The sequence below is a fragment of the Ursus arctos genome, unplaced genomic scaffold (assembly GCF_023065955.2).
Source record: "Ursus arctos isolate Adak ecotype North America unplaced genomic scaffold, UrsArc2.0 scaffold_4, whole genome shotgun sequence".
NCBI classification, from domain to species: domain Eukaryota; kingdom Metazoa; phylum Chordata; class Mammalia; order Carnivora; family Ursidae; genus Ursus; species Ursus arctos.
Window position 1 is genome coordinate 18,716,623 of NW_026623056.1, and position 22,236 is coordinate 18,738,858.

At 45.3% G+C, this 22,236-nt stretch overlaps 2 protein-coding genes across 3 annotated transcripts in view; both read left to right on the forward strand.

Moving 5' to 3' along the window:
- Positions 1-9,585, forward strand: HRG (histidine rich glycoprotein). The gene is made up of 7 exons (XM_026497006.4): positions 1-254; positions 1,953-2,069; positions 2,924-3,014; positions 4,169-4,335; positions 5,299-5,382; positions 7,109-7,210; positions 8,519-9,585. The coding sequence occupies exons 1-7, from the start codon at positions 63-65 to the stop codon at positions 9,497-9,499; spliced, it is 1,734 nt and encodes a 577-aa protein (XP_026352791.3). The 5' UTR covers positions 1-62; the 3' UTR covers positions 9,500-9,585.
- A 2,056-nt stretch (positions 9,586-11,641) lies between these two features.
- The window catches only part of KNG1 (kininogen 1), a 30,760-nt gene continuing 20,165 nt past the window's right edge, over positions 11,642-22,236 (forward strand). The window contains exons 1-5 of one of the 2 annotated variants that reach the window (XM_026496986.4): positions 11,642-12,093; positions 15,966-16,076; positions 17,233-17,317; positions 18,781-18,953; positions 19,839-19,946. In XM_026496986.4, coding sequence (XP_026352771.3) covers positions 11,902-12,093; positions 15,966-16,076; positions 17,233-17,317; positions 18,781-18,953; positions 19,839-19,946 — 669 coding nt within the window. In that variant the 5' untranslated portion in view covers positions 11,642-11,901. The remainder of the gene's footprint in view (positions 12,094-15,965; positions 16,077-17,232; positions 17,318-18,780; positions 18,954-19,838; positions 19,947-22,236) is intronic. The other variant, XM_026496992.4, reaches the window with a different exon arrangement.

The window sequence follows — 22,236 nt, forward strand, 5'->3', positions numbered from 1 at the left end:
GTCTTTATAAAATTCTCTGCTGTGATAAACTATAGCAAGGGAAGGTTTCACATTTTAGCGAAATGAGAGCCTTCACGGCCGCACTGTTCCTCCTCCCTCTGATCGCGCTGCAGAACGCCGGTGCTGTGAGTCCCGAGGACTGCGATGCTACCGAGCCCTTTGCTGCGAAAGTGCTAGACCTGATCAATAAGGAACGGCGGCATGGTTACCTTTTCCAGTTGCTGCGGGTCGCTGATGCCCATTTGGACAAAGTGGTGAGGAATCGGCAGGCAGGGCTAGAGCTGAGCTGGGAGAGCAGGAGCTCGGAGAGGGGAGGGGCGGGGGGTGGAGTGGGGGGAGTGGTTCTGGCCCCTAAGCTCCGGGCTTTGCATGGTGGAGTGGCTTTGGCTAGGGTTTCCCCGTTTAGTTTCTGCCACTGCTCTCTACATGGTTCTTTTTTCCTTCAAACTAACATTTGCTGTTCGCATGTCCTTAATTATGAATCAATCTGTAAGTACCTATAAGCATTTATCCTGAGCCAAGTCAAATGGTAAGTACTGTAAGACAAGACTGAGAGTAAGCTGTGGGCAGGGCCCTCAAGGAAAGAATCATTGGCTCACAGACACACACAGGCAAACTGTGTAAGACAGCACACATTCCCGAAGCCAAGTGAGTGGTAGAGACGCGGAAGCAATCTAAGGAAAGGAGATCTATTACAATTGGATGGGAGAAGGATGTGGGTAGGGAATCAGGAAGGGGGGTATCAGGGAGTAAATGCATGTAAGCCGAGGGTGAGGGGGGTGGTTCCAGAAGATTTATGTGGGTTTTGAAGCAGCTATCAGGTTGGAAGAGAAACTAGGCTTATCTTGAAGCAAAGAGAGCCTACTGCTTTCACTTAATAATAAGATTATATGCTCATTTGGAGTAGATTTGAGGGCTTGATAGAGATTTGGGAAGGGGGCTTCCCTCCCCACCACACCCCCAAAATAACCTACCTTTTGGTGGAACCACTGAAAGCAAGGAGGCCAGACGATGGAGCAGCACAGAAGACAACCGGAGAAATTTCTACTTGTTCCGAGTATTAGAGACGGAGGCATTGCAGGTTGCAGAGAGCAAGAGGGACTGAAGGACTTCAGGATTCAACCCACAATTTAGTGACCGTTAGTCCCATTTCGGGCTCTCTGCCACATGTGCAGGGACAGGATGGCCTGGCACAGTGCTGCCTCTGGTGGTGAGAGGGTGTGTGGGTGGGTGAGGCAGGGCCACCGTGTGTCTGGGGAGTTGGAGGCAGGTGACATGAACTAGGAAGCTGTTTCATGGGTTCAGGAGGGAGGAAATGAGGACCAGCCCCAGGCAGCGGGAATTAGAGCAGGGAGAATGAAGAAAAGACAGGAGACATTTCAAAGAAAGACCACGGCAGGCCTGGCGCCTGGAGAGTAAAAGCAAAGGAAGAAATCAAAGTCGATCTCCCAATTCTAAGCCAGAGACTAAGGCCATCAATAATTAATGATACCTCGGACAACAGACAAGGGAAGTTGAGAGAGGGAGCTGGTTTGCAGGAGAAGAAAGCGGCTTCAGCTTTGGGCAAGTTGAAATGAAGGCAAGCAATCCAAGTTCAGGAATAGAGCTGGGTGAGAGGACATAGCTGCACGCACAGATTGCAGGCTGTCATCGCTTACAATTCTGGGCTCGCACCTCCAGCACCTCCACCCAAACCCACACTGCTATTTAGTGGTTGCTTTTTAGAGCTCGTGGGCAGAAGCAACAGCATGACCAGTTAAAAAGAACATTTGGAAGGAACTCTTTGAAGCTATTTATTCAAAATTAGTAGATCAAATGGCACAGAGGTAGGACATGTGTGATGATTTGGACAGTGGCAGGAATTCTGTTTCAGAAATAAAGAGACTGCTTTTATGGAAAAAGCCCCAGGCTCCCACATGTTATTCACCTGTTGCTCCTTCGGCACTCCCCAGGAATCTGCGGCCGTCTATTACCTAGTCTTGGATGTGAAAGAATCCGACTGTTCAGTCCTATCCAGGAAGCACTGGGATGACTGCGCGCCCGCTCTTTCTAAACGTGTATCTGATATAGTAAGTAAGCCAGTACCATTCTCCTTCTTTTATCGTTCCTGACCTCCGTCTACTCTGCCTACTCAGCGTGACTGCAGGCCTGTGCTAACACAGTGAGAAAGAAGGAGCAGATTCTGCCTCTTGACCCATAAAGGCTATGTTGACTTTGAGGAATAGTCTCTTGAGAGCCGTACGTGGGATCCTGGTTCAAGACGCATCAGTGGGGCTACGGTCCCGTGTGATAACATGCCCAGCTTGAGACCATGGGCAAATCACCTTAAGCTGCTAGACTTTTGCCTCCTCAATTGTAAAATAGGAGGAGGGGTTTGGAGTAGCTGGACCCTAAGGTCCACTCGGGCCCTAACGGTCTATGGGTCTAAGAACCTATGAACTTGTGAGCGTGTCTGGTAAACACTGGCCCCATCAGCAGGAATAGCCCAAGGGATTGATTGCGGTGACCTTGAGGAATAGGGTCTCGTTCTCCACATTGCTCGTGGGCACTCAGATGCCAGACTCGCCACCACAGCAAGAGAACATAAAGATGAATAATCGTGTATATAAGATTTCACTTCTAGAAAATAAGACGTTTACATACCTGGGGCTTCGAGCACTTTTTTCCCTTGGAAATGTTTGGGATGTGGTCATGATCTGTTTAAACAATGTCTCCCTGGCTCTTATGATGGTTTGGGATGCCTATAGCATCCAGCTCACAGAAACAGACGAAGAAAATACAGGTTTTGAAAGAGGATTTGGTGAGAGAACACACAGGTGAATTCTCAACGGCAAGTGGGAGTACGTGACATCACTTTTTGTCCCTTCACGTTCAACCCAAGGAAAACAGTCTTCAATGGCATATGAACTCTTTTCTCTTACAGGTGATCGGACAGTGTAAGGTGTTAGCCACACAATGTCTGAACGACACTCAGTATTTCAGAGTGATGGACTATAACTGCACCACAAGTTCTGGTATGGTTATCTGTTAAAATGCTAATTCTAGATTAATACAGAATTCAATCATACTGTGGTATTCATCATATAACGCTGAGATGTACATATCAAAAATGGTCCCTGTGCTCATGGACTCAATTATTATTTGCTCTCTGCAGAAGAAAAGGGAGAGGGTTTTCTTCAGTTACTGGTATAGCTTCCTTTAAAGAAATTCAAGATGGAAGAACGGAAATCTATGAGAGGCAGTGCAGTGTCATTGTGGAGAATGTAGGCTCTGAAGTCAGATTTGAGTTTGAATCCCAGCTTCCTTATTTATTAGTTGTATCGTTTTGAGGGCAAGTTACTTAACCTTTTTAAGCTTTCCTCTTTTTTAAATAAGGATAATAATAGTATTAGCCTTCTGGATTCTTCTTAGAATGAAGTAAGATGCAAAGTACACTTTGCAGAATACTTAGCACTCAATTATTGATTTCAACACCTGAAAGTTATGTGTTACTGGAGAGTTCGCAAAGCGGTTACACGGACTATCCCATTTCATCTTACAACAAGACCATACGCGGTCAAGATTATGACACTTTGTATTTTAGAGATAAAATTACTGAGGCTCAAAGAGGTTCAATGACTTGGTCTTGGGAACACAGCCAAAATGTGGCAAAGACATGATCCTGTTTCACCAGTGTTGACTCAATGCCATGCTCTTTTTATTTTTTTTCAAAAGAATTATCACAGAATTCCTTTAAAAATTATCCATTTCAACACATCAGTATACAACAATTTAATAGCCAAACAGCTCCTTCCAGAAGTCACCTTGAAGAAAAGTTGACCTGTATTTTCTCTCTCTGGGCAAAACTCTGTTAATGATGCCTCTCCCTCCTTGGAGAGACAGGAGGAGTTTAGTGAAATATTAACACTTGGTGAGTGACGGGGGGGTGGTGTTTCAATGGGGCCACAACAGAGACATAAGCATCAGAAGGATCTGGATTTCAGTGTTGCTCTGCTGCTGATTGGCTGATTTGATCTCAAAGTACTTAGCTTCTCCAACCCTCAATTTGCCCATCTGTAAAATGGAAGCTATCATTACTCTTGCCACCATGCTTGTGTATATTAAGTCCCGGCATTGACATTGCTGTTTCCCAACCTGGTACTGCAAAATTGCCATCTTCTTTCTCCAGTCTCTTCGGCACTGGCCAATAACAAAGACAGCCCTGTAGTCTTCGACTTCGTAGAAGATACTGAGTCTTACAGAACACTAGCCGACAGAGCCCTTGAGAAGTACAGAGAGGAGAATGGAGATTTTGCCTCTTTCCGAGTGGACCGAGTGGAGAGAGTTGTCAGAGGGGTGAGTCTCTACTCATGTCAGCTAGTGTCTGAGGGCCCATCTCCAACCTGGCAGGTGCAGACTCAGTGGCACTGGCCCTCTCCACTGGCCTCACATGTCTAGCTCCTTTCTAACTGAGGGCCCTTGTTGCAGCCTCAATAGAAAGGCAAGAGATACCAAAAAAACTGCTTTCCTGCAGTTTTATATTTTTTGGAGTTGTGGGGAGTATGAATATCTACTGAAGAGGAGGGAAAACTCAGGGAGGAGGGAAAGACAGAAGAGCATATTAGGGTTACGTGAGTTGTTAAAAATCATCCTGTCCAAAATCCTTGTATGATGATGGGAAACTGAGGCACAGAGAAACTATCTCAGCACACCACGTGGTGTGGCTGCGGCAAGACAGCTCCCTTGCCTTCCAGTCCAGGGGCTCAACTGCCTCCCACCCAAAGTGGTCTCATAAAGCAGCTCTTTGATGTCCATCTTGCATTTTGAAAATGCCAAGTTAAATGAATTACGGTGTGTACAAGTCATGGAACGAATAGGGCACAATTACTAGAGAGAATGTTTGGGGTCTGCATGCACTGGAAAGAGTTCCTAAGGGAAAAAGCAAGTTAGAGAACGATACTTAGACTCTGAGCCCATGTATGTTAATTAGATATCTGTGTATATGGGCAACATATTTAGGAAGAGGCCAGGAGACACACACCAGGTACGTGGTAGTGGTACTCTGGGAAGAAGACACCGGGTGCAGGAAGCATGAGTTTTCACACTGTGCTTGGTTATGTCTATATTATTTGACCTTTTCAATGAAATAGTATTTACCTTACCACTTGGGTGATAAATTTTTAAAAGGCAGAGGCCACAAGAGAAAGGGCACGTACCGGTGATCTTGAATCCCTGGGGTGCTTCACAGTCTACTAGGTACTAGGTACCTTCTTTTAACTTTCTATGTGTCTGAAAGTGCTTTGATCCAATTTGTTCCAGAGAGGAGGGGAAAGAACCACTTACTACGTGGACTTCTCTGTGAGGAACTGCTCCAGTAGCCGCCATTTTCCCAGGCACCATAATGTGAGTATAATAAACGTCTCTGAAATACGAGGTAACATGTAGAGACCACCCCCCACGTGTCAGGCACCCTCCCAAGTGCTTCACACATACCTCATTACCCCCCCACCACCACCCTGTGAGGAAGGTATTATTGTTATCTCTCTTAGAGATGGAGAAACCAAGGCACAGGGAAGTTAAGTGAATCATAAGAGTATGATTTGTAATATGCTCAATAAATACCTAAACTAAACACTGAGGTGTTTTCGAACCCACGAGGATTAAAGACTTAGCTAAAACTCACAACCGGCTTGCGTTAAGAGGCTCCACCCTGGGTGCCTTCGTTCACTTCATCTTGTTGACTCTTCACAGTGACCCCATGTGACCAATATGGAGGTAACTGAGGGCCAGCGAAGGAAGCGTCTTGCCCAATGTTCATAACCAACTGAGATTAGAATCTCGTTCTCCAAATACTCAGTCCAGTGGGATTTTCCCCCTAATCGCATATAAATGGATACTCGTGTTTGTAGAAAGCTTTTATTAATAAAACTCAGCACTGTAGGGTGACAGAGTTTACAGAACATCTCCACGCATGTCATTGCCTTGCTGGACCCTTGTGACAACCATGCTGAGGAGAAGCAAATGTCTGCCCCCGGTTCCCTGGGACAGAAGGGCCCAGGAGTTTAACCACGTGCCTAAGGGCACTTAATCAGAAAGTGTTAGGACATAGGACTTCAACAGTGGCCTTCTGATTTCAAGCTCAGGGTAATTCTGAGGCTTAACAACACATTCTCCAGGGTCAGAAGAGAGGAAGCATTCATGACTTCCTTTTCTGGCTGGTCCGTGTTCCCTGCCTGAAGCAGTTCTAGAACCCTGCTTAGTGGCCACCAGAAAAGATACCTCCCTCTCCCACTCCCTTCTTCAGCAAATCCTTAACAACCCAGTGCAGAAACATGGCAGCTGGAGAAGAGGCGTCTCAGGGCTAAGTGTTTTTGCAGAATCATCTCATTTAATTAAGCCCTTCCACGACCTGAAGGTAACTAGAAATTTCACGTAACTTGCCTAAACTCACACAACTAGTAAATGGCGAAGCCAGAATTCACATTGCTCTATCTGACTCCAAAACTGTTCTCAGAATCTCAGTGCTTAACTGTCACTTCTAGAAAAGCATTGTCTTCTTGTCCTAGTCTAACTTTGACAGCTGGGTGTAGGGGCCTCTGTGGCACAGGGATGCCAGCCAGTCATAGTTTAGGATAGGGTGCTAAGTCACTTTGACAGGGTCCAGCAAACCCATTTTCATACTGGTTCCCTCCTTTCCAGCACTTTCCTTCAAGGGTCTGGGTAAAGTTGTACAAATCCCTCCTCTGCACCACTCTTCATTCTCTCTAGGCACAGGAAACATAGGTCTTCAGTGCAGAAGGATTGAAAGAAAGACAAGACCTCAGTGATGTGGTATTCCTCACGACCTCCCATGGGGTGACCCCGGGTGGTGACCCCTCATGGAAGAGAACCACAGCAGCATGAAGTGAACCACTTTGGAAACTGTACTTTCTCTAAGTATTGACAGGGAAAGATTGTTAAAGAACTAGCAGAGATATTTGACAATATTCCTCTGCTTTTTCTAAAGCTCATCTTCTTTCCCAAATGTATAAAAGTTTATGACTCTAGCTATGCACCCTCATACCACCTGCACACACACACACACACACACACACACACACACACTAACAGGCTTCTGTCTTCTTTCTAGGCCCCTGGATTCTGCAGAGCAGATTTGTCCTACGAGGTAGGGGCCTCTGACTTGGAAAACCCAGAAGACATTGCCATAAACTGTGAAGTCTTCAATTTCGAGGTGGGTTGCTTACGTGGTCTTTGTTACATGCAGTGCCAGACTAAGAGATTTTCATACACATGGTGTGTTTCGTTCTTATAGCTCTGGGGCTGGTGGGGAGATAGAGAGAGAGGCAGAGAGATGAGAGGGGACTGAAAAGAAATACAGAGAGAATAGGCCCCTGGGGAACGAATGGGGTGCAATTGCTGATATGATACAAAAAGTATAAAAAATTTCCAACTGGGGAGAGGTAAGATTTGTAAGGTAAAATCATGACCGATTCAATCAACCTCTTAATGAAGTTGAAAATGGTCCTTGTAGCCAAGGTTCCAGTCCCGAGACTCAATTCCTAGCTTTTATTATCAAGCCTAGAACCGAAGGGGAATGAATTAACCTCAAACACATTATATAAAGGTGCATAAAAGAAGGCACAAAGCAAGATTTCTCATCTGTCCCAGAAAGCTTTGTTCTCTACCAAGATATTCATCACAGTATTTTTCACATCAGCAAAAACTGAAAATAATCCTAATGTCTATGTGCCAAACCATAAAACAAAGGGGGGGAGGGGCAAACCAGGTTTATCACCAGGATCATGGCTCCACAGATTTTTTTTTTTAATTAAACTCTGAACAAGAAGGAGAGTGAAGAGATGAAGTCCTCCTCCTTTAGGAGTAAGAGACGCTTATACCATAAAGCCTCAGAATGCTGTTGAAGACATAAATTATAAGGCACTAGTTTTCCAAATGTTGGTCTACAGATAACCATTCTACAATATAATTTCACCATTTTGTGTTGAAAATAGAAAAATGGGACAATAAGGAACGTTTTTCATAATACGACATTTATTGCATCTGAAGAACCACCCTTTACTCTGAGATACTTTCTGACTCTTGTATCATCAAAATAATATTCCGATTGTGAAATAATGATGGCGGCAGAAGATAGTTTTTGCTTGTATTTTATTTTATTTTTTTAAGATTGATTTATTTATTTGAAAGAGAGAGTGCATGCAGGGAAAAGGGCAGAAGGAGAGGGAGAGAGAGAATCGGAGCCTGATGCAGGGCTTGATCTCACAACCCTGAGATCATGACATGAGCCGAAACCAAGACTCGGACGCTTAACCGACTGAGTCACCCAGGCGCCCCATTGTCTGCATTTTAAATGTCAGTTTGGCAGGGTAAAAGTTTGAGAACACTTTTCGCTATCCTATTTTTAAAATTGATTTGTGGAATCCAAAAATCTGGAAGCCATTGGTCTAGATTGAGTCGCACATCTACCTTCTCCTTTTGTGTTATGTAATAACATTCACTTTTCTGTGTCCCTTACCAGGAATGTAGAAACTTCAGTGGCCATCCCTTCCACTCTGGTGGACATAAGCATTTTGCTGGCAAGGCTCCATTTAAGCCTGATGAATTTAGAGGTCACCATCCTCCTCACAAGCCACATAAATTTGGATGCCCACCTTTTCCAGAAGACAGACCACCACTTCCCCCACCAGGGTCAAGATGTCATCACCCCCATTTTGGCAAGAGTGGGACCCATGGACACCCTCATAATAATAGTTCCAGTGAGAACCATCCCCATGGACCCCCTCCTCACGGACCCCCTCCTCACGGGCATCATCCTGATGGGGATCATCCCCATGGACCCCCTCCTCATGGACCCCCTCCTCACGGGCATCATCCTCATGGGGATCATCCCCATGGACCCCCTCCTCACGGGCATCATCCTCATGGGGATCATCCCCATGGACCCCCTCCTCACGGGCATCATCCTCATGGGCATCACCCTCACGGACCCCCTCCTCATGGGCATCATCCTCATGGGCATCACCCTCATGGACCCCCTCCTCATGGGCATCATCCTCATGGGCATCACCCTCATGGACCCCCTCCTCACGGGCATCATCCTCACGGACACCGTCCCCATGGGCACCGTCCCCATGGACACGATTTCCTTGACCATGGGCCTTGTGACCCACCACCCCATAGCCAGGGTCCCGAAGATCACCCTCGCTGGGGCCATGGCCCACCCTCTAGGCACTCAGAAGAAAGAGGTCCAGGTAAAAGGCACTTTCCCTTCCACTGGAGACAAATCGGATATGTTTACCGGCTCCCTCCACTAAAAGAAGGTGAAGTTCTTCCTCTTCCCGATGCCGATTTTCCCAGCTTCTCATTGCCAGACGACAAAAATCCTCTAGCGCCAGAAATTCAGCCCTTCCCTCAATCAGTTTCTGAATCATGCCCAGGGGCATTTAGGAGTGAGTTTTCACATATCTCGCAGTTTTTTGCATACTCACTTCCCAAATAAAATCTGATTTCCTCAATGGGGAAACATTAATGTCCTGACTTAGAATCATAAATAAAATATGATCAATAAATGAATACGAAATTCAATTATTTTAACCTTATTTTCATATTCGGGGTAGGGCAAATGTGGGTGGGGGAGGAGATGGCATGAGAAGAGAGAGACAAATGGAAAGGAGAGGAAAGATGTCAGTGCTACAGGTCAGTCACTGTCTACTAAATCCTTGAAGCAAATCTCTGATCCTCTTGCTTTCCTGGACTTAACTCCTTTGATTCTAGAGTCTTTCCTCACTGAGCACTTACGCTGTAGCTGGGCATACCAAGAAGGTATGTTTTATCAGTCAAAGGATTATTCTTCTAATCCAAAATTCAAGTTCCCTCCTCCTTGTTACTAACAGTCCTCTAAATTTCCCTTTGGAAAAAAAAAAGTTCTAAATTCACTTATGATGCCATCAAGGCTTGGGCTATGAATTGCAAAGAACATTGCAGGTACAAATCATGACCATAAATTCAGGTGCAGAAGAAATATCACTTTATTTTCCGAACAAATTAATTTCCATTTCAGTCTCCCATCCTGGTAGGTTAATAGGAGACTTAACCTCAGTCCTTCTCGGAGTTCCCTCACCCTGCTTCTTCCCACACGAAGTTGTGCCACAGTTCCAGAATTTCACGGAGTGCCTAGGGGTTTGGGTGGTGGGCATGAGAAGGAGGTTTGGGTCTCCCTCACTGGTCCACTAGGTTCTCTCCTGCTGAGGGATGCTCACTACTGTACACATCGCTCTTTGGGTCTAGTTTATCAGCTACCATGGTATCGAACTGAAGGTGTAAGCGTCTCTGCAAGACTGATAATGAGCGTGTCTGCCCTGGGCTCTTCTCTCCCTGAGATCTTGCTGCCTTCCAGGCTCTCTGCCCAGAAGGCAGGGCAGAGGCCCAGAGACCTCCCCCCCCCCACTTTTTTTTGTTTTAAAAATTTTATTTACTCATTCGGCAGAGAGAGAGACAGCCAGCGAGAGAGGGAACACAAGCAGGGGGAGTGGGAGAGGAAGAAGCAGGCTCTCAGCGGAAGAGCCTGATGTGGGGCTCGATCCCAGGATGCCAGGATCACGCCCTGAGCCGAAGGCAGATGCTTAACGACTGAGCCACCCAGGCGCCCCCAGAGATGTCCCTTCTTCTCATATCTTCCCCCCCAGGCTAGGGGTACTCTAGTCTCAGGCAATTTCTCTTTGCTCAGTTTTGGTGCCAGAGGACTCTTTCTCCACAAACAAATCTCTTTCTTTTCCCTTCTTCCCAAATCAGGGCTCAAGCATTTAGACATAGGCTAATAAGGTTTGGGGCTCGCTACCTGACTTACGGGAAGCAGTTGCGGGTACATAGTGCTGGCAGAAGAGAGACTCGTGTGTGTGTGTGTGTGTCCGGGCAGGAGGTATAGAGGAAAAAAGACTAAGGCCAAATGAGAAGTGGGTAAGTTGGTTGTTAGGCTGGGACAAAGGAGGGGCCCACAAAGAGGCAGAAGCTGACAACCGGGAGAGTGGGGAGACGTCTAACTGGCCTGGCGCTGGAGGAGTTGGCCTCAGAACTCGGGGTTTATCAGAAAGTTTCCTTAGGTTTGGTGATAGACACCCAAATCCACCACCCCGGAAAAAAGACGCAGGGATGGGGGACACGGGCTTCACTCGGCCCATCTCTTCTTATGCTTCTCTCCTGTCTCCTCCACCCTGGGGAGCATTTTCCTTTCTAGAACCAATACAAGAGAGTGGAGAGAGTCTGACTTCACCAGAGACCAGAGGGGATCCCCCTATTTTATTTTTAGTTGCACCAGCGTGCTGGTGCGGGACTCCCCGCATGAGCTCTGTGCCCGGGCATCGCTCCCCAGTCATGCCACGTGATTGGTGGTAGCCTGCTTTTCTGCAGCTAGATAGCTTGCAAAGAAATGATTAAAACGTTTCTGTACATTGTACTCGTTGTGGCATTGTTGTTCCATGTCATGACCTTCATAGAGGGCTTTGGGAAAGTCATTTGGGAAAGGGACTAGCAGGTGATTGGTGTTTTTTTTCCTTCTCCTTTAATAGTTTCTGCTCTGATTTGTTATACAACATTGTGCAATCACCTGGAAATGGGCTCAGGGCGCCCACGTGCTTCCTGAATACAAACAAGCAGGTTAACGACCCCAGTGTTGTAATATTTCAGCCTGAAATCTGCCTGGATAACCCAACGGGGCCATTTGTGCTTTGGAAATAGGGCGAATAGTGTATGGCGGCAGGAACCCGCCAGGATCGGGAGTGACCGGGCGGAGAGACGCGCGTACAGAGGACATAAAGGGCTGGGAAGAGCTAAAATCAGCATCCAAGTTGGCGCCCGATTCTCGGTGAAACCATCCCTCGGCTCCTGGAGGGAGACTGCTAAATCATGAGATTACTTGCCTTGCTTTTTCTCTGCTCCAGGCTGCTGCCGAGTGTAAGCCAGGAGTCCTCACAAGAAATCGACTGCGATGACGAGGACTTATTTAAGGCGGTGGACACTGCGCTGAAGAAATACAACAGTAGAAACCAGATCGGTAACCAGTTTGTGCTGCACCGTGTCACGGAGGTCGTCAGGACGGTGAGTGAGCTGTTTTACCTTGAGGCCATTTGAGATGTGTGTGTCATAGGAGCCCAGCTCCTCCCCACCACACACACACACACACGCACGCACACACGCACACCCACCACCACCACCACCAACAACAACAACAATCACCAAAGAACCAAGAAGCAAAGGTAGAAGCTGAGAGCTCTTAGAAAAGATCAACACCGCTCTTCGCCGTGGGGAGCAGGGGAGGGTATGACTAATCCTTGGGCCACCAAGCTTGGCTTCCTGGGTGATCAGGAAAGCAGGGAGCAGTGAGACGAAGGTAGATGGAGTCATTTGAAAGAAACTCTTCAGAGTGGGAGAACCCAGGAACTCAATGGGACCGCGGCAAAGGACTTACTGGGTGACCAGCCCTTAGACTAAAATATGAGGACCTCCAGACCTCAGGTGGGGAGGGGGTGCTTACGTCTAACAAATGCTGTGTGATCTCACTTACATGTGGAATCTAAAAAAAGTCTAACTCACCGCAGCAGAAAGTAGAATGGTGGCTGCCGGGGGCTCAGGCTGGGGGAAATGGGGGATGCTGGTCAAACGGTACACACTTCCAGTTATAAGACGAGTGGGTCCTGGGGATCCAATATACAGCATGGTGACCATAGTTAATAATACTGTATTGTACACTTGAAATGTGCGAAGAGACTAGATTTTACTGTTCTAACCAGACATACACACACACGGAAGGTAACTATATCAGACGATTGGATGTGTTAATCAGCTTGTTTGTGACAATCACTTCACAAGGTATGTGTGTGTATGTATATATGTATCGTCACGTTGCACACTTTCGATATATGCAATTTTCATCTGTCAATTATACCTCAAGAAAGCAAGGGGGAGGGAGAGTTACATCTAAGAGGAGGCAGAAATGAGATAAACGGGCATTAGATCAAATGTCTACCAGTCTGTATGGCTGAATGCATCAGGGGTAACGGCAATGTTCTAGATGGCTTTTAATATTTTTTATAACTAATTGATGCACTCAGGTTGGAGACAAATCCTGACCGTATGTGTGATTTCAAAAAATAAAAGTCTTTCAATAGTTTATTTAAATGAATTTCACTGTAAAACTGGGTGCCTATCACAGGAAGTAACTGTTTACTTTGGCAGAGGAGAAAAGTCTAGTCATTTGACATGATCAGGATAAAGAGAAAAGCCCACAGGACATGATTTTGTTTTTTTCTGAAAGTGAGATTGAGCCATTCTGTTTCACCAGCTAGTGTGATGATGTAGACATTTGGTCCTGGTCCTCTCAAGCAACAGTTGATTGGTGTTCTCTTCATTGGCTGACATCCATGACAAATGTGGTTTTTTTTGTTTTTTTTTTGGTTCTCAAATATCCGTGGAATCATGCTTTATCTTTACTTTGCCATATGGGCACCATCTATACCACTACTGCCTACTTTTTTATCACAATCCGAGACCTGGAAGGAACTTGGGGGACTATTTTGTTTGATTTGATCATCCGAGAGGCAAGTAAAGTGACGCAAGCAGGCTCTGAGAGTCAGGAGACTTGGGATCTGGGCTGGCTCTGCCTTTTCAAGGTGTGGGGGCTGCCCCAGCCCTGCCCATCTACTTGGGGCTTCCTTTCTCTCACCTGTAAAGTGAGGGGCTGGACAACATCACCTCTCTTGTCCCCTGCTGTTGGACAGACCAGAATTTTCCATTTGGAAAGCTCACCTAACTCAGCACCTTCTTTCTTTCTTTCTTTCTTTCTTTCTTTCTTTCTTTCTTTCTTTCTTTCTTTCTTTCTTTCTTTCTAGTATAGTTGACACACAATGTTACGCTAGTTTCCAGCGTACAACATAATGGTTTGACGACTCTATACGCTATGCTGTGCTCACTACAAGCGTAGCTTCCATCTGGCACCACACAACACTATGACGGTGTCACTGACAGTATTCCCCGCGCTGTGCCTTTCATCCCTGTGACTTACTCATTCCATAATTAGAAGCTTGTACCACCCGCTCCCCTTCACCCATTTTACCCATCTCCCACCCTCCTCTGCCCTGGCAACCATCAGTTTGTTCTCGGTATTTAGGGGTCTGTTTCTGCTTTTTGTTTGTTCGTTTGTCTCATTTTTTTTAGATTCCACATATAAGTGAAATGATATGGTATTTGTCTTCCCCTGTCTGATTTATTTTACTTAGCATATACCCTCTAGGTCCATCCACGTTGTCATTAATGGCAAGATCTCACTATTTGGCATGGCTGAGTAATATTGCATTATATATATGTATACCCCATTATATATGTGTGTGTGTGTATATATACACACATCCACACACATACATACACACACACCTTTATCCATTCACCTATTGATGGACTTTGGAGTTGCTTCTATATCTTGGCTATTGTAAATAATGCTGCAGTAAACATATGGATGCATATATCTTTCCACATTAGTGTTTTGTTTTCTTTAGGTAAATACACAGTAGTGGATTGCTGGATCGTATGGTATTTCTATTTTTAATTTTTTAAGAAAACTTCATGCTGTTTTTCATGGTGGCTGCACCGATTTACGTTCCCACTGACAGGGCAGGGGGGTTCCTTTTTCTCCATGTCCTCACCAACACTTGTTATTTCTTATCTTTTTGATTCCAGACATTCTGACAGATGTAAGGTGATATCTCATGGTGGTTTTGAACTGCATTTCCCTGATGATTAGTGATGTTGGGCGTCTTTTCATGTGTCCGTTGGCCATCTATATTGCCATCTTTAGAAAAATGTCTATTTAGGTCCTCTGCCCATTTTTTAATTGGATTATTTGTTTTATTTGGTGTTGAGTTGTATAAGGTCTTTATAATTTGGGATGCTAACCCTTTATCAGATATGTCATTTGCAGGTATCGTCTCCAGTTCAGTAGGTTGCCTTTACATTTTGTTGATGGTTTTCTTTGCCGTGCAAGAGCTTTTTATTCTGAGATAGTCCTAATCATTTAATTTTGCTTTTGTTCCCCTTGCCTGAGAAGACATATCTAGAAAGATGTTGTTATGGCCGATACCAGAGAAATTACTGCCTATGTTTTCTGCTAGGAGTTTTGTATTTTCAGGTCTCACTGTTAGGTCTTTAAAGTGCCTTTGCACTTTAAAAGTTTTATTTATTATCTCATGTCATGCTAGAAAAAATGGAAAAAATAAGGCAAATAAAAATACTAAATTTACCAAAAATTAATCCGCCATCCAGAGATAACTGTTAATGTTTTTTTCTGAAAATGAAAAGTGGCCTCTCATGTGTTTTCTCACTGTAAAAGAAATATATGTTTATTTTTTTAAAAGACAACTCATAAATATTTGTTTAAAGAAGTAAGACAGCTGTACTCCCACCACTGAAAGATAAACATTTTAATAGCTTTGCTTCCTAACTTTCCAGACTTAAAAAAAAATCGTATATGTACCTATAAATTGGTTTCTACAAAAATAGGCTAATACTATGGATACCACTTTGTAACTTAGAAATACATATTTGTAAATATATTATGAACATTTATCCAAGTAAATATTTATAAGTTTCAGTATTTTTTTAAAGATTTTATTTATTTGAGATAGAGAATGAGAGAGAGAGAGCGCGCGCGCTCGTGCACAAGCAGGGGGAGGCGCAGAGGGAGAAGCAGGCTCCCTGCTGAGCAGGAAGTCATCCCAGGACTCTGGGATCATGACCTGAGCCGAAGGCAGCCGCTTAACCAACTGAGCCACTCAGGTGTTCCAACTTGCAATATTTTAAAAAATGTTTTGGTCTCATTGAATAAATCAAGATCAAACACTCATATCTGCGTTAGAGCCCACTCAAATTATTTGCTGTTGGGTCAGTTATGTGTCTCTGGTTGCTTTTCTTTTTTTCAGGATGACCCTGACACATTTTATTCCTTCAAGTACCAAATCAGGGAAGGAAATTGTTCTGCTGAAAGTGGCAAAACCTGGCAGGAGTGTGACTACAAAGACGCTGCACAAGCCGTAAGTGGGTGGGGGGCTCCCGGGCTCCCGGGTCTCGGTCGAGATGGTCAGATGTTTTCACCAGAGCTGGGGTGGTTAGTATCCTCAGGCCTCTTTGTAAGGGATGCAGATAAACGAAGCCAAGCGCTTGGTGTGTGTGTTCTCGTTCTCTGTGTCAGAGCACGAGAGGCCAGCAGGTAAACATAGAGAAAGCGCTCCCATGAGAAGGGGACCCTTGGGGCGCCTGGGTGGCACAGCAGTTAAGCGACTGCCTTCGGCTCAGGGCGTGATCCCGGCGTTATGGGATCTAGCCCCACATCAGGCTCCTCCGCTGTGAGCCTGCTTCTTCCTCTCCCACTCCCCCTGCTTGTGTTCCCTCTCTCCCTGGCTGTCTCTGTCGAATGAATAAATAAAATCTTAAAAAAAAAAGGGGGGGGGGGACCCTAGTGACCCATGAGGGCTGTGGGCCAGGCCCCAAAGAGACCACAGATCGACGTTTGGGCCAAGATCGAGGGCTGGTGAGGGGACGGCATGGGTGCCTTCATTGCATAGGCTCTGCCTCCCGCGAGCTGTCCCCGCAGAACCTGTGTGCTGCGTCCTGAAGGGGAAGTCACATTGCGCTCATCAGGTTGTTGGAGGATGAAATGAGGCAGGCATGCAAAGAACCTTCTTTTGACAACAATGGCTCTCTTAACCAAATGCCTCACACCTGCTGGTACGGCATTGCTGCTTGTTTGCCTTAATGAGGGAGGAGTGCGGACAGAGTCGGCCCCGAAGCAAGCCGCTGCTTCCCCAGTCCAGGGGTCCACGCCAGCAATGGCACAACGCCGGCCTCCCGCGCGCGGCTTCGGCGCCGAAACTGCGGGGTACGTCAAGAGGAGGGTGTGGCAGGCTGGCTCGCCGCACTGCACCCATGCTGGCGAAAAGGAAACTTGCTTTTAAAACCTCGCCTTTTATACTGCCTCTCCTCCAACGTCTCGTGAAATCAGCGGCTTGTAAAAATCCTCATGAGGCTACAAAAACTTTCATTCTTGTGTCTCAAAACTCTGTTTAAAAGAATCTTGGCAAGTTCAAAAAAAAGGAAAAGCTCTATTGAGCCATAGCATTAGGTGGACTTCTGCATCTGAAAGGTGAAGATAGATGGTTTCTCTTTTTTTTTTTTTTTTTTTCTTTTTAGGCCACAGGAGAATGCTCCGCGACCGTGGGAAAGAGAGGGAATACAAAATTCTCCGTGGCTACGCAGACCTGCCAGATCACTCCAGGTAGCCAGTACAGCTGGGGGTGCTGCCCTGGGGGAAAAGGAACTGTTCTTGGTGGTGTCAGGAGCACAGCCTGGGCGGGGCGCGGCGAGTCCTAGGTCAGGGCCAGGCCCGGGCCAATCATCCCCTCCACGCTCTCCCGGCTCTCCTTCCACCTGCAGCCTTGCATCGGGCCTGTGCAAAGGCTCTGAGAAGGGACCAGAAGACATGAGAACTGCCTTCAACTGTAGGCCAAGAGGGAGGGAGAAAAGCACAGGCTTTGAGGTCAGACTTGGCCTGGAATCTTTCCAAATTCCTCACCTTCTCGGCTTTTCTCTTCCTTATCTCTAAAAGGGCATGAGGGACAACCACGAGTCCCCGTCAGAGGGTTGTTGTAGACTGCAGCTGGAAGACATGCGTGAAGGTCCCCTCGCCATACTCTAGTCGTGATAGTGAGAACTAACGTTTACTGAGCATTTCTTACAGCCAGTTCTCAGCGCTTCGCGTGCATTAACTCGCTTAGTCCTCGCAGCTCTATGAAGTCGGCATTACTACCCCCACCTTACAGAAGAGACGTGAGGCCCACTGCAGTTGCCTATCTTGCCCAAGACCCCACAGCTACTAATTAGCAGAGTGGGTATCGAAGACGCCAAATAAATGCAATTCCTTTGGAATTTAAGTACGGAGCAAAACTTCTCAACGGGTACAGCCACCTGTTGGCCCCTTTCGGAAAACGGCAGAGGAGCCAAATGGTGTTGAAATGACCCACCTGCAGTTTTGCCCCTCTCACTTGACTTTTGCCCAACTGCTTCACACCAGGGACCGTTCTAATGAATTAATGGACCCACGGGGCCTAGCTCAGCACCTGGCTGATGACGGCAGGTGCAAAACATGTTAGATTGAATTGGTACAAAATGTATTATACTCTGAACTAGGCTTCAAGGAGCTTTAATTCATGCTAAAAAAATAATATATCTATTATGTTTTACTTTTTTAAAAAAGATTTATTTATTTTAGAGAGACCGAGCGAGAGAGCACGGTGGGGGGGGGTTGCAGAGGGGCAGAGGGAGAGAAAGAATCTCAAGCAGACTTCCTGGTGAGCGTGGAGCCAGAGACCGGGCTCCATCTCACGACCCTGAGATCATGACCTGAGCTGAAATCAAGAGTCGGATGCTTAACTGACTGAGCCACCCAGGCGCCGCAATGTTTTCCTTTTTGTAAGAGGATAAATCCCTGTTGCTTCTATAATTTGAAATTACTTTTAAACACATTTAAAATAACTATGCACAACAGTATGCATGTAAGATGTTCCTAAGCAAATGAGAGGTTTATTGTTCTGGCCAGAGAGCAGTCTGGCAACCTCTTTTTTTTAATGCATACCAGGATTTACTGGAAAGTTTATGAGGGCTTTCCAAATTATTTAGGGCAGTGTATCTACACGCGGGTTTCCCTCATTAATGCCGTCCCTTTGCCCGCTCTTTGTCAAGCCGAGGGCCCTGTGGTGACAGCTCAGTACGACTGCCTTGGCTGTGTTCACCCCATCTCGACGGCAAGCCCTGACCTGGAACCCGTTCTAAGACACGCCATTGAACATTTTAACAACAACACGGCTCATTCGCACCTCTTTGCTGTTAGAGAAGTGAAAAGGGCCCACAGACAGGTTTGTTCTTTAATTGTTGATTTCACACGGTAGTCAGTGTTACGGGTTCTTTGCAGAGACAGTGAAATAGAAAAGTTATTCTGTCCTTAAGGTTTAAAAAAAACGATATCATTACCCAGCTATCATGAGTCAAACGTGGCTCCAAAAATTAAATCGTACCTAAAAAGTTGGCACAGCTTTCTGGGTATCCTCTAAATTCTAGGTTCCATATCATCAGGGAAAAAAAAAAAACAGTAAATACTTGTAAATCTGGTCTTTTCATTGCCTCGGTTCACTACGCTTTTACTGACAGTTCACTAGGTCCTGTGTATTCGGGCCTGTAATTATGAAGGACTTACTTTGCTCAGTAACATGCCTGCTTTTAAAAGATCTTCCGATTTGCTTCCATGCGGGCCCTGGGTCCTGCTCAATTCTGTCCATACCCAGCTGTATCAGGGTGCAAATAGCCTGGGATGAAGCAGGAGAAATCTGCCTGCCTGGCAGTCTGGGAACCCGAGGCCCTCCCAGTAAAAGCCACCCAAGCTTGAAAGTTTTCTTGATCCATCTAGAATAGCATTACTGATATTTCACAGATTCAGTGGAAGATTTTCTTCCTGTTGCTTAGCGAGGGAATACTGCTGGGTCTTACTCAGGGAGCTAGAGTAACTCCCCACGTATATTGCTTTCTGTTGTTAGATGTGTAGGAATGAGGGAGGTAGGGGTTGTATGGAGGGCGTGAGAGTCCTAAAGTGTTCGCTATTCATTCAGAAATGACTTCTGCCTTGTAATCATCATCGTTCATGTTTTCGAGCACTTACAATATGCCAGGCAGCATTCTCCGCACCTGATAATGCTGTCAACGTTGTTTAAACTGCCTTTTAAATATTTGCTCCAAAACTGTTTCAGGTGGTGGCTGGATGGAACTATGAAATTACTTACTCAATTGCGCAAACGAATTGTTCCAAGGAGAATTTTCTATCCTTAACGCCAGACTGCAAGTCCCTTTTGAATGGGGTAAGTAGGCAAAAATCTAATTATAAAGATCTTAGCACGTTGTGTCCAGTCTTTCCAGGTGTGGGAACGCCCAGCTGTGTAGGGAGTCTCAGTCACTAAAATGTTGGATGATATTCCCTGATTCACATTCCCTTGGGAACTCCGAAGCCCAGGCCCTGGTCAAGCTAGTGCAAGAATCTGCGCGCCTGGCAGAGCACCTGCAGGTATAAGCAGGGACTAGGAGAGCCTGAGACCAAATGATGCCATGATCAAGTTTGTCCTTTCATGCCTTCACTCTCCCGTCTCCTTTCCTTCCCCCACGTGCTCCATATCCTTACTCCCAACCTCTACCCAGAACAGTCTCTCACTTCCAACTTGTCTCTGCTTGGTTTCTCGCCTTTCCTCCCCTGCCTTTATCTCAAACACATCCTGAGTCTCTATCCCTTAGTGACCCTTTCTGGGGTGATATCCTGTTGTCTGAACCAAAATTATGTTAAAAGAGAGTATCTCGAGGTGAGAGTCATTACTGCATGTTAAGATGACCAGGGCATAATGACTTCCCCAGGGACATTGGCATAGTAGCCAAAGACTATGCTTTAAGCAAGCCCTTTAACCTAGGAATTCGACTTCTAGACTTCTGTTACATGGGAAGAAAATGAGAAATCCAGACAGCAATAATTTCAGCATTATTATTAATAGAAAAACATTGGAAGTAACATATCCTCAACAGTAGGGAATGGTTAAGTAAATCACAGGATAACCGTATAGTACAATGTGTGCAGCCATTCAAATTACATTTCTAGTTTTTAGTGGCTTAGTAAAATGCCTATAATATGTTAAGTAAAAAAAAAAACTATACATAGAGTCATTCAAATATACAAAGTAAATGTAAGTATAAAAATTGATGAGAAACTAATATGCCAAAACATAAAATATAGTTAGTGTTCAGTTGGAAATATAGGCGATTTTCTAATGCTTCATACTTTTTGGAACTCTTCAGTACTTCTCAAGGTCTCAGATGAAGCATTTATCATTATATTTATCTCATAATTGGGGAAAAAATGAAAAGGACGGCATTAAGAGAGTGAAAAGACCATCCACAGAGTGGGAGGCAATATTTACAAATCCCTTATTGGGGAAGGGTTTGGTATGAAGGCTATATTAAAAACCCCTACACTGCAACGACAAAAAGACAACCCAATTCAAAAACGGGCAAAGGAATTAAACAGATGTTTCTCTCAAGAAGACACACAAATAGCCTATACGCACATGAAAAGATACTCAACATGGTTGGCCATCAGGAGGATGTAAATACAAGCCACAGCGAGATGCCTCTTCACACCCAGAGGGTAGTTATCATTTTTAAGAATTGGAAAATAACAGGCGTTGGGGAGGATGTGGAGAAATTGGAACTTTCGTGTATTGCCGATGGGAACGTAAAATGATGCAGCCGCTGTGGAAAACAGTTTGGCAGTTCCTCAAAAAGATAAACATGGAATTCCTATGATCCAGCAACTGCACGCCTAGGTGTATGTACCCAAACAAATTGAAAATGGACACACAAACATACTTGTATGCCAACAGTCATTGCAACATTGTTCATGATAGCCGCAAGGTGGAAACAGCCCAAAGGCCCATGAGTAGATGAATGGGTAAACAAAATGGGGTAGGTAGGTAGGTAGGAAGGAAGGAAGGAAGGAAGGAAGGAAGGAAGGAAGGAAGGAAGGAAGAAAGAAAGAAAGAAAGAAAGAAAGAAAGAAAGAAAGAAAGAAAGAAAGAAAGAAAGAAAAGAAAGAAAAAATTCTTTAGTCGTAGAAAGAAATCCCAACACATGCTACAACGTGGCTAAGCCGTGAAAACATGATGCTAAGTGAAAGAGGCCAGACACCAAAGGACGAATGTTGTGTGATTCCACTTATATAATATCTAACATATGCAAACTCATTCAGACAATAAGTAGATTAGAGTTTATCAGGGGCTGGAGGAGGCAGAATGGGGATTCATTGTTTAATGGTACAGGATTCGTGTTTGGGGTGATGAACACTTTTGGAAATTGATAGCGGTGATGGTGGCACGCCACTGTGAATGTAATTATGCCGCTGAATTATACATTTGTAAATGGCTAAGATAGCATATTTTATGTTGTGTATGTCTTACCATAATAAAAAAAATAGTAAAAAGAGAGAGAGGAAGCCTCTAAAAACATATGCTCTCACTGCTATTTCACTTTGTCAGTTTGATTCGGGTCCGGCCACTCCAGCATCTATTAACCCACGCTCTCCAGCTTCAGTCTTTCTGCATTTCTTTAAGG

What these genes read in the sequence shown, in the direction of transcription:
- HRG (XM_026497006.4), top strand. Translation starts at nt 63, where the DNA reads ATGAGAGCCTTCACGGCCGCACTGTTCCTCCTCCCTCTGATCGCGCTG. An exon ending in CTAAACGTGTATCTGATATA is followed by an intron (nt 2,070 to 2,923) that starts GTAAGTAAGCCA and finishes TTTCTCTTACAG; the next exon opens with GTGATCGGACAGTGTAAGGT. An exon ending in TGGAGAGAGTTGTCAGAGGG is followed by an intron (nt 4,336 to 5,298) that starts GTGAGTCTCTAC and finishes AATTTGTTCCAG; the next exon opens with AGAGGAGGGGAAAGAACCAC.